At 39.4% G+C, this 11,075-nt stretch overlaps 1 protein-coding gene and 1 long non-coding RNA gene across 2 annotated transcripts; both read right to left on the reverse strand.

The window, feature by feature from the left end:
• Window positions 1-7,627: 7,627 nt before the first annotated feature.
• Window positions 7,628-9,360, reverse strand: LOC131256150 (uncharacterized). Its single transcript, XR_009176602.1, has 3 exons — window positions 9,321-9,360; window positions 8,008-8,107; window positions 7,628-7,697 (listed from the first exon to the last, which is right to left on the reverse strand). It is a non-coding gene; the product is annotated as an uncharacterized LOC131256150 (long non-coding RNA).
• A 615-nt stretch (window positions 9,361-9,975) lies between these two features.
• LOC131256151 (oxysterol-binding protein-related protein 3C-like) lies at window positions 9,976-10,630 on the reverse strand. The gene is made up of 3 exons (XM_058257199.1): window positions 10,559-10,630; window positions 10,357-10,475; window positions 9,976-10,109 (listed from the first exon to the last, which is right to left on the reverse strand). Exons 1-3 carry the CDS (start codon window positions 10,575-10,577, stop codon window positions 9,987-9,989), a joined length of 261 nt encoding a protein of 86 aa, XP_058113182.1. The 5' UTR covers window positions 10,578-10,630; the 3' UTR covers window positions 9,976-9,986.
• Window positions 10,631-11,075: the final 445 nt, after the last annotated feature.

Here is an 11,075-nt window from a genome sequence, read left to right on the forward strand (position 1 = left end):
CTTCAATATTACATTCCCTCCCCTCACCATTTTGTTGATCTTGTTTACCATTTCATTGTCAAATGCTATATTTTCTGAAATATCTGCCTGAAAAAAGTCCCTATATTAATTAGAAACAGTGTTGAATATGAGATTATTGAGTCTTCCTGAGACTATTTTAGCCAAATTTATATATATATATATATATATATATATATACAAATGCAAAGACTAATTGGCCTAAACTCTTTCAGCTTTTCCATGAGTTGTTTTTCTGCTCCAAGCAAATGAGAGGGCTGTCATATGCTCTAGGCACCCCCCTACATCTAAAAAAATATGCAGCTGCTGCCATTATGTTCTCCCACACTATCTCTAGCAAGTAGTGAAAAAAATACTCAAAAACCCATCCCGCCCATGAACACTATTACTTGGAATGATAAATGTTGCTTCTTTAATTTCCTCCTACAATGGTTCTCTAATTAGGCCTTCATAGTCTTGAACCGATACCAAGCAAGGTATACAATCCAGAAAACCCTCCAGTATACCCCTTCCTTTTAATGAAAACAAGCCACCATATTATCTAACTCTCTATGCTTCAATCTCCTCTTGAATAACAATCACAACACATTTTGTTACCAATTTCGAGATAGAAGAATAACGTCTTTATCCACTACTGAATCATGAGAAAAATTACAATATTTCTATCCCCTTCCGCTAGCCATTTGTTCCTTGATTTTTGTTTCCAAAATACTTTTTTTTTTTTCGTAATTGCACCATTGCTACATCTTTCTTTGCTTCTTGCAGGTGTGCCTCACTCTCCCTTGATTTGGATTCTATTAACTCATGATAGGCTTTTATGACTGTATCTTTTTTCTTCCTGGACCATCCGGAACACATTCCCAAATATCTTGTTTTTCCACTTTGAAAGCACATGTTTAGTATTTTTCATTGTTACGAAGACCTTGATCAAAGGACAAGCTGCCACCTCTTTATCCCACCCATTTCTTACAGCTTCTAAGAGTCCCCCATGCATCTCCCACATCCTTTGAAATTTGAAGGATTTGGGGATTTATCCCAATCTTCCAAAATGGACAATAGAAGAGGGAGTGGTCTAAGAATATGCAGGTAATTAGGAGAGTGACCTGGAAGGAAGGAAATGCTCGCATGGTTTCCATATTGGTTAAAACCCCATGAAGGCATGCCCGGACTCTACTCCTTCCTTGCCTATTATCACCCCTGTGAATTTGCTTCCATTAAATCCAGCATTGACTAACCCGGCCCCACTTGTAAGTCTTGACCTCCTTTTTTCTGCCTAGAGTCAGCTATCACATTAAAGTCTCCACATATTATCCACACACAAGGAGCATCCCACTCAACTGATACATCTCTTCCCACAATTCCCTCCTTTCTGTTCCCATATATTATCCATTCACCTCACTCTCATTCACCACCCTTTCAAAACCAATTTTCCTCACAAGTTTCCCAAACTTGGATCCCATCAACATTTGTTCCGAGGTAATAGCCAGACATATGTGATGCTGCCTAATTATCTTTTTCCAATGCACTAATCATCGGATACACATCCTCTCATTACTTACTGGAAGGAACCACCAATATCTGGATCATAATTGTCTGGTAGATCCACCCATAGTATTGGGTCCTTCACTGATGTCACTGTGGTGCCACATTCAACTACTGCTTCCTCTACCACTGCTTCTTGCTACACTATTTGCACTTCCTATTTAAGGTTTCTCCTCTGCCTGCAACCCTATTAAAGGTTCCGTGGTCAGATCGTGCTAGATAGAGTCGGCCTGGGTACCATCAGCCAATGCCCACGTTGACGTCTGGTCGGTTGTCTTGTCCGTCTTTTGTCTATGTAGATTTCTTTTTACGATAGGCTTCTTCCTGGTCCTTTTTTCCGGGAGGTGGCCCGAAAGTGTCCAGGGTGATGTATAGTCAATTTAATATATAAGATCACCAGTTTCTGAAAAAAAATAAAAAACACCCTTTGTGCGTTTATAAATACTGTTTGATCCCCAACGTTCAACTTTTGCATCCTCTTCTCTTTATCAGCTTCCTCGTCCTTACTTTTATCTGGCTTTCTCCTGATTTCTCCACATGCAAATTCCTTACATCTGTGCTACACACTTCCCATGCCTCAATTTTCTTCGTACTAACCTCTTCATAAAATAGAGCATGCTTGGACTAGTAGCATTCCAAACTATTACCCACTGCCTGACCTACTCCCTTACTGCTTCCTTGTTGAAAGTCACCTTCCTTTCCTTCTCCCAAGTGATCAGGCCTATCCAAACTATTTCCTGCTTGTCGAGGGGCCCTGCCCGAAAATGTACCTGTTGTGAAGCCCCTGTGCTTCCCCATTGAATATAATATTTCCTTCCCGAAAAAAATTATTAAAAAAATAAAAACTATTTCCTGCTTGCTATGGAGAATTTCTCATAGAACTTCCTTCAAACAGCTACATAACATCTTCAACACATTCTTCCCATGTCTGTATTTCCCTCTTGTTGGTTTCCTGATAAATCAAAATTCTTTTCCAATGTTTCTGGCTTATACTACCATTCTCTTGTGCTAGACCTTTCCCCACCTTCTCCCTTCTGACTACTTTGCCATTAGTACGGCTTTTCACTGTACCATCTCTTCTGAGATCATGCCCTCTCATAACATCCTATTGCCCCCAGTGCAATCTTTCCTCGAACGCTATTACTGCACTCCCCATTTTAATTTTAGATGGTGTTTGTTAGCTTGAAAACCTGCAAAGGTTTCTCACATTCTTAAATGTCTCAATGTACTCTTTATCTGTTTCTTAAAAGTGCTCTAGCCACACAGCAACTAGTTGGGACTTCTATTATCCTTCTTCCAGCTTGCCTAACCTCTTGGGTGGAAATTGGTTTTAGTCTATCTGGTAGAAACACAGGCTTTGGTTTCAATATCTTGTTCTCCTTCAGCAGAACCACATTGCTCTATAACGATGTTTGTTCCCCCATACAAATCGAACCTTTGATTGACAATGGATAAAGACATCAATGACTTTGGGTGCACTTTCATGTTGATGCTACAAATTTTGCCTTGTTATTCGCTATCACTACAGCAGATACAATTATACATCTCCTTTAAATTGAAGTGGTTGTACTTCTTTTGGGCTATTTGGGTATGTCATGGTTTCCCTATTGGTTTTTGTTGCTATTTTTCATAACAAGTTTTGAGTTTTCTGCTGCAGAATTGTTTGTTATGAGCCATTCCATTACGTGGCCAACATTTGTATCTCTCCCTATTTTGTGGCTTTTTCCCGAAATGTACATCCAAGTTCGGATTTTCTACAACATGGTTCTTATGGTGGCCTTCTGCAAAGTCAGTGTCTAACCTCTAATTTTTTATGCATGATAGGGTGCTGCACTACAACTATGATGCAAGGGTGATGCATCTACCATATATGTGGCTCAAAGCTGAAATCCAAATGACCAATTGCAGGACTCACTGCAGATAAATCGCGACCAAATATTTAGAGTCAAATCCTAAGGGTCTGTTTGTGGAGGAAAAAAAATAATCCAAAGGGCCTGTTTGGATTGTGTGAAAAGATGATAAAAGAAAAATGCAATTCTTTTATCAATGATGGATTCCTGTAGATTAGATAAACATCATTGAAACATGGATTCCCATGGATTTCATTTTCCAATCATGTTTGGATAGTATGTGGAAATCACATACTTCTCTCACAATGGTCACCTTTTATCTTGTGCATGAAGATTTGAATATGGAAAGGCTAATGGTTGCTACTTCCAATCTCACTATTTTCTTTTCAATCCAAACAATGCTGAAGGTCCAAAGAATGGAAAACCCCCTCTAGTTTTCCCACAATCCAAACAGGCCCTAACAGGTATAGTCAGGGGTCTCCTCTTCCTTGACAAAGTGGGTTTGGAGATAGTAAGGGGATAAGGTTTGTTAGTCCCCTTCTCCCCGGTTTTTGTTTTGCCGTTTTCCTTACAGTAGGTTCCCCCTAGTTTTTGTTAGGGGATACCTGAATTTGTTTTTCTCAGCGATGTAAAGCCTTTTGGATGGTAAGGAAAGAGTTGACAAATGTCCATTAATCAGAAGTCAATCTTATTTAGAGTAAGTTCAGGCACAACGGCACGGTTGCACAATCCTTATTAAAATCATTAATGTTTCTCACCTTTTAACTACCATCATTATGCTTTTTGTGACTGTGTGCGCACGCGCCACCATGCACTTCTGTTTATGCAGTACTTAGTCTTCCAACCCTTTTTGTCAAGCTTATGTCTAGAAGCTATGAAGGATATTGCTTTGTCGGGTGTCCGTTGGCAGTGGCTCAAGAAACAGAACAGATTAGGTGCGACCCTGCCATCACCAAAGACGGTGCGGCCCTTACCCTGGGCCCCTCGATGTATGTATAATACATCCACGCCATCCATGCATTTTTTTTAGATAATTTTACGGCATGAGCCAAAAAATGAAGTAGATCCAAATCTTTGGCGGACCATACTATAGGAAACAGTGATTGAACGCTCCACCGTTAAAAATATACTGGGTTCCACCCTTAAAAACTTCCTTGCACCGACCATAATGTTTCTGTAATTTTTATTTGCCATCAAACCTATTGACAAGGTCACACAAACCTGGATGAAGGGAAAAACCATATATTAGTTTTATACAAAACCTATGGCCCACAAGAAGATTTTAATGGTAAATCACCACTGTTTCCTATGGTAAGGTACACCTGACATTTGGATCTGCTTTATTTTTGGGCTCATACCCTAAAATGATATGTCGAAATGGATGGATGGTGTACATCAAGGTGCGACCCACGGTAAGGACCGCACCGTCTGGTGGTTTCAAAGCTCCTGTGTAGATGTGATTGGAAGCGCCTGGTGGTTTTCCTGTCATTAAAGGTTTTACAGTGTAAGAGACAAAATGGGGTGTGAGAAAGGTGCTCTGCATCAACAGTGAACTGCATGTGGCGTGATCGTGGTCGTTGGCTATGTTTTCAATCAGGATGGCCTGATGGAGAATGATGACAGCCATCTCATCTTGATCGTGCTTTTGGTAAACTTAAAATGAAAATGGTCAAGTGAAGCAGGGATGGACGTAATGAGATCGATCAGTCTTCCTCAAGGGGATAATTACTCTTCAACCACGAAGATTATCCGGACACCTGGCACAATATCCCTCAGATCCACAAGGAGAAATAGAAAATAGAAAATAAATTCTAATAAATTCAAAAATAGATTGATCGGTTATAAAACAAAATTACAACCCTTTAAATAGTAATCTCAAACTTAGGAAGGAGTTTTAGAATTAAGCTCAACTCAAACCCCCTAAAAACGTGTCTCACTATAAATAATAAACTTACTATTTATTGACCATCATGATTTCTACTAAATTTCATGCTTTTCGGCCAAAAATAGTAAGGGTTCAATTTGGCCTAACGACTTTATTCTCCTTTTTTTTTTAAAGCCTTTTTTCATGTTGGGCACAACTCTAAAGCTCAAAGGATAAAGAATCATGATTAAATTAAAATTTAATAAAATTAGTAAAAGCGAAATTAAAAGGGATTTTTTACCGTTGTTCTGATTGAATCTCCTAAATTCGGTGTGGCCAACCCGGCATGGCAGGTTGGTTTGCTAAATTAGCTTCTCCTACCCTAAAGTCATATTTGGTACATGGAATAACTCATTTCGGTTTCCAAGATATGCAAACCACGCGGTATGATGGGCACTCAGAGACCTGGAGAATGATGGCCCACCCCACCCAAGAGTGCTTATTTCAGGAACTCATGGCTAGAAGCAATCCTTATGGTTTTCACATCCTGTAGGAATAATAAGAATCAAAGTCCAGGTTCCTATCCCCTACCTTGTTCATCCTTGTCATGGAGGCCGTTAGTAGGGGTCTTCAAACCCTCATATTTTTTTTTTTTTCACCAAATATCATTCATGAAAATAGGAATGTACAGCCATTCGGGCGGGCTTTGACAAAAAGAACTAGGTCTTCAAACCCTCGTTGGAAACAACCTATGCACACCTTTTAAAACTCCGAAGGGAAGTATCTCCATCTCCCATATACTATTTGAAAAGGACACTGTAATCTTAACTAACGGTGGTACAAAATCCCTCTCTAATATGCTCTCCTTCCTCAACAAGTTCCTAGTAGTTTCACGGCTTAAATTCAACGATAGCAAAAGCAGCTTATTGATTCCATCTAAGATGTCTGAAAGTCGAATCAGAAAGATTGAGAGAATATCAGGGATCTCAAGAGCTTCCACTTCTTTAATTACCTCGGGGTGCCCTTGACGAAAGGGACTTCCAAGTCCTCCACCTTCTAGCCTCTGGTTGATAAGATCATGAACCATATTTATGGTTGGAAAGCCCAAATCCTAAATCAGGCAGGGAGAACAACCCTCATTCAGCCCGTCCTCAGCAATGTGTCGATCCACACGCTAGCAGCTACGAAAAGTCCCAATTCAAACGATTATTTCATTGGAAAAAGGGTTTGCGGACTTCCTTTGGGGTTCGTCGTTAGATAAGAAGAATCTCCATTGAATTAGGTGGAGGAAAACTTCAACGCCAAAGGCAGAGGGAGGGCCGGGAATCAATCCCCTAAGTGAAGTCCTGGAAGCTACGAGGCTTAGGAGGGCCTGTACGATCCGTTTCGGTTACAAGGCTAGCCTATGGGCATGATACATGCGATCCAAGTACATGATCGATAGCCAATCCCCTTTCATCCCAGCCCATCAGGCGTCGAACTCGCCCATATGGAAGAGAATCCGAGAGTGATTCCAATTGATAGAAGACAACTCCTGCATACTCCTGGGGGAGGGTAGATGTAATTTCTGGTCTAGCAACTGGATCAGCATAAGCCCTCTCAGTGAATGGGCTATAGACCATATTCCTCTAGATTAGAGGAACTTGACACTACAAGAAGAAGGCCTTTTAGCGGCGCTCAAAAGCGCCACTAAAATCCCCAAAAAGCGCTGGCGTAGATTTTCGCGGCGCTAGGCAAGCGCCGATAATTGGGGGTGTCGGTAAAAGATTTAGCGGCGCTACTATAATTTTATCGGCGCTTAGCGGCGCTTGTCTCAGCGCCGCAATTGTATAATGGTATTTCTGACAGAAGTGCCGACAAAAGTATAAAAAGCGCCGGTAAATGCACCATTTTAAACACTTTTTCACGAAAAATCTACATAAGCGCCGCTAAAGATCTTTGTGTCATTTTGCTAGGCCCTGGCAGGCTAGTAATATTTTTTTATATAATTCACTTGAAACCTGCATTTTTTAAAACATTTGAAATATGAAAAATGATGCAATACAATTAAAACTGAATATTAAACAAAATTTATATTACTTCACCATAAAAAAAATATAATATTTATTACAATAAATTAAAAATGGTCTCGAATAAATAAATAAAAACAAAACCTAAAGTGCACACCTTCTGGTCACCAAAGCCATTGATTTGGTGGGCCTGGAATGAGCCATGAGACAGTTACAACCAATGGTTCATATTTAATGGAGGCCTTGAACAGTTGTCATTATTCAATAGGGTAGGTGACTAGATTACGATCAAGAAAGTTGTGTTTTATAACGCAGACAACTCACATGCAATGATTCTCTTCTTACAATTGAACTACCCACCCCTTTTGCTATCATCGAACATGTGCGTGAATGTGGTAACATGTAAACAGGGGCCTGCAATAAAGAAACAACGTCCATCATTACATGGCCATACTATACAAGGTCATAAAACTGGGAACTATCAATGCCTGAACTGCTGAGAGGGATAACCAATTTATATCTTATTAACCACAACCATAATAAAGTCACAAACCCAACCAAAATTGCCTGAATAGCTGAGAGTGATAGCCAATTTATATCTTATTAATCAGAACTAAAGTTACAAGTCACAAACTCAACCAAAACTTTGAAATATTCACAATTATTCTTGCATATAAATAATTTCAAATGTGAAACAGTTCAAACCCTTGTCATGGTTTTTTACCTGTTCTGAGGGTCCTTCCATTTCAATCTACCATGGAAGCTTCTGATGGTGAAAGACAGTACTTCGATGAAGTTATAGAGTCCATCTCCAAGGATGAGAGCTATGGAGATAAAGACATGCAAACCCAATCAGCAATTCATGGTAGAATGAGAAAAAGAGAATGGTTGATGACTTAAATGATTCGGAGATAAAGACATGCAACTATCCTCCATGTACAAACATGAAAGGACCTATTACCATCCACCATTTTCCTAACAAGGCTATATACAGAAGGCCTATAGATTTCTAGTAGCTTTAAAATATATCAATGACTCAACAATGTTCTTTTATACACAATTGTAAATGAGAGCGCACCTGTAAGCAGTATTGCACATCAACTATCAACTCTATTATCTCAAACCCCTTGGTTCAACATCAAAGAACACTTATCAGCTTGCCAGCCATCAAGGAGGAATGCCATATTTTCACAATAGCCCTAAGTAAAATGAAATGGGAGCCCAATAAGGATTGTGATGCCTGAATACCTTGATTATATCATTGCACCTTTCACATGTCCAAGTAATTAGTGTTGTTAGATCTGACATGTACAGCTGCAAGATGCAGAAGGAGGTCACCAATCACCATCAAGTGTGATATATGATATGAAAAACTTAAAAATTATTTGGATTTTTCTTTTCCAATCCTCCTCAATCTGAATATGGCTTCAAATCATCTCGAGAAACTCCAAAACTCTGAAATAAACTTCCTAAACTGCAATGGCATATATAATCCAACCTGAACACATCTTTCAAAGCAGTTATTAAAAAACCTAACTATCTGATTTGGACTGAACAGAGCTCACTCTATATTGGCCCTATATCAACTGTCATGAGTTTTGGTGGTGAGTGATACCGTATGTCAAAACCAATTTTTAATCCATTTGCCTATATGTAGGGAAATTGATGCAAGTTGCCTAATTCAGGGCAAAGCTCACTCAACATAACTCACAGGGATTATTTTAAGGAAAAGAATTTAGGCAGCAAAGCCAGGCAATTCATATCAACTGATGCCTAAGTAGATAAGAATCTGATATTTCTAACCAAGCTAGCAGCTCTCCTTCTTCCAACTGAGAGAGAGGAATCAATTGAAATCTCAAATCAAAAATAAAATGAATTTCAAGGCATAGATAGTGAAATCAAAATCGATTCCGATTTTGAATTTCAGTTTTTTTTTTTTTTGGTAAAATCACAATACCTAAGCAGGAAAGCAAATAGATGCTTGAAGCCCTCTAGGCACTGCAACATGATATTCCCCACTCGTTAAAACATTCACACCTGGTAAAATAATCAGCTAGATGACACCTTGGTAGATAGACAAAGACGTAAGCTCAAGGTAGAAAGACAAACTACAACACAAATAGAGCAAAGAGAGGGTAACCAAAACAGAAACCCCCTCAAAACAGAGCACCACTAAACAATACATAAGGATGCTCAAGGATATGGAGAAATTCTCTAATCACAGATGTATGGATTCCTCCTAGAGGTCCACTGATCTTCTTTGTCATTCGCCATAGTAGATTCCTTTAGCACTAGATCTTGATGCTAAACAAGCATCAGACGGTAGACAGAAATATCATCACTTGGAACAGGAAGAAGTGTATAAATCCATTAACAACGGAGGTACAGTTATAAATCCCTCAAGGATTTGAAATACTTCCAGACATAGAAAAATCCCTAATTAGAAAAACATGAAAATTATATTTAGCAATTTTGGTGTAGTGATGACATGGATCAGCCCAGGTGGGCCCTAACACCTCCCTAGTAGGTGAGGCAGTCCACACTTTACTGACAGATCAATCAAGCATAGGTGGATCAGCCCAGGTGGGCCCTGACACCTCTCTTTCTTTTTCTTTTTTTCTTTAAAGATGAGAAAGTTCTTCTCTTTTACTTACCCCTGTGCCTTTGCTAAGGTAAAGTCCACCACCACACACTAATGTGCATTTAGAAGGACCGAATCACATCCACAGAGTTTCCCAGAAATTTGGTCTTTAACTTGGATGTCACGTCATAGGTAAAATGATCATTTTCTGCATGCCCCACGCTCATTGGAGGATGATGACTCACCTGACATTTGGAAGCATGATAAAAGAAAGGAATTGAGCATCGCAAAACAACACCATGGAAATGACAATGAAAAAGCAACCACAACAAATAATGTTAACATGGTTTAGCAATTAACGGGTGGGTCGTTGGGAGAGGCGGTGGGTGTATGCATGAATGTGTTAAAAAAATTAGCTGACAGTGTTCTTGTGAAATATCAGCAGCCAAAAGATGACAAATCAAAATCAAAGTAAACTTATGAACAGTTCACCTGCTCTGCAAGGAATGTAATGCCACCATGATTAACCATTTCATAAGTCTCACCAAGGATGGGATTGAAGGGTTTCCAGGTTCGTTGATAGGCATAGTACACAGATATTGCCCATGATGCTGCAGACAATAGCCAATATTCCATTAAACCAGATAATACATGCACGCAACTCATAAGCACCACAGTAGAGAAGACCACTTACTAGCATAGACCATCCGCATGTAGGGATCCTCACATTCATCAGCCAGGTCTAACAAGTGGGAGTACTCCAACATATGTGAGGATAATGCAATTTATAATGCTCAATATGTGACAAGCAAGGCTGAAGGCATTGCACAAAATCGACAAGCATCAGGTTTAAAGTGCAAATAGCACAGACCTCTGCCACTTTCTGAATCATTGTCATGGGCTCAAATATAAGAACTGGAAGCGTCACCATTGATGTAACATCTGAACCTATATATTTCTGCATCATCTTCCAATAACTATCTCGAACCTGCAAGAGATGCAAAGAAGATTCGAAACACAAAAAACAAAAAGCAAAAAGACATTCATCAAAAATGAAAGAGCAAACAGATCAATGTCATGGTCATGAAAATTATGAGTAGCAAATGTTCTATTCCCTCCCCCCGCTCTCGACTCATATTCTCAACCACATCCACTTAGAAGGTATTTTCACCTACCAAGGTGAAGATAAAGTCGTCTGGATTAAGGATAGT

The sequence above is a fragment of the Magnolia sinica genome, chromosome 9, assembly GCF_029962835.1.
Source record: "Magnolia sinica isolate HGM2019 chromosome 9, MsV1, whole genome shotgun sequence".
NCBI classification, from domain to species: domain Eukaryota; kingdom Viridiplantae; phylum Streptophyta; class Magnoliopsida; order Magnoliales; family Magnoliaceae; genus Magnolia; species Magnolia sinica.

Bases quoted from the DNA above. Each gene is read 5' to 3' on its own strand.
- LOC131256151 (XM_058257199.1), bottom strand. The intron at 10,110-10,356 runs GTGAACTGTTCA...TCCAAATGTCAG, and splicing joins TTACATTCCTTGCAGAGCAG to GTGAGTCATCATCCTCCAAT.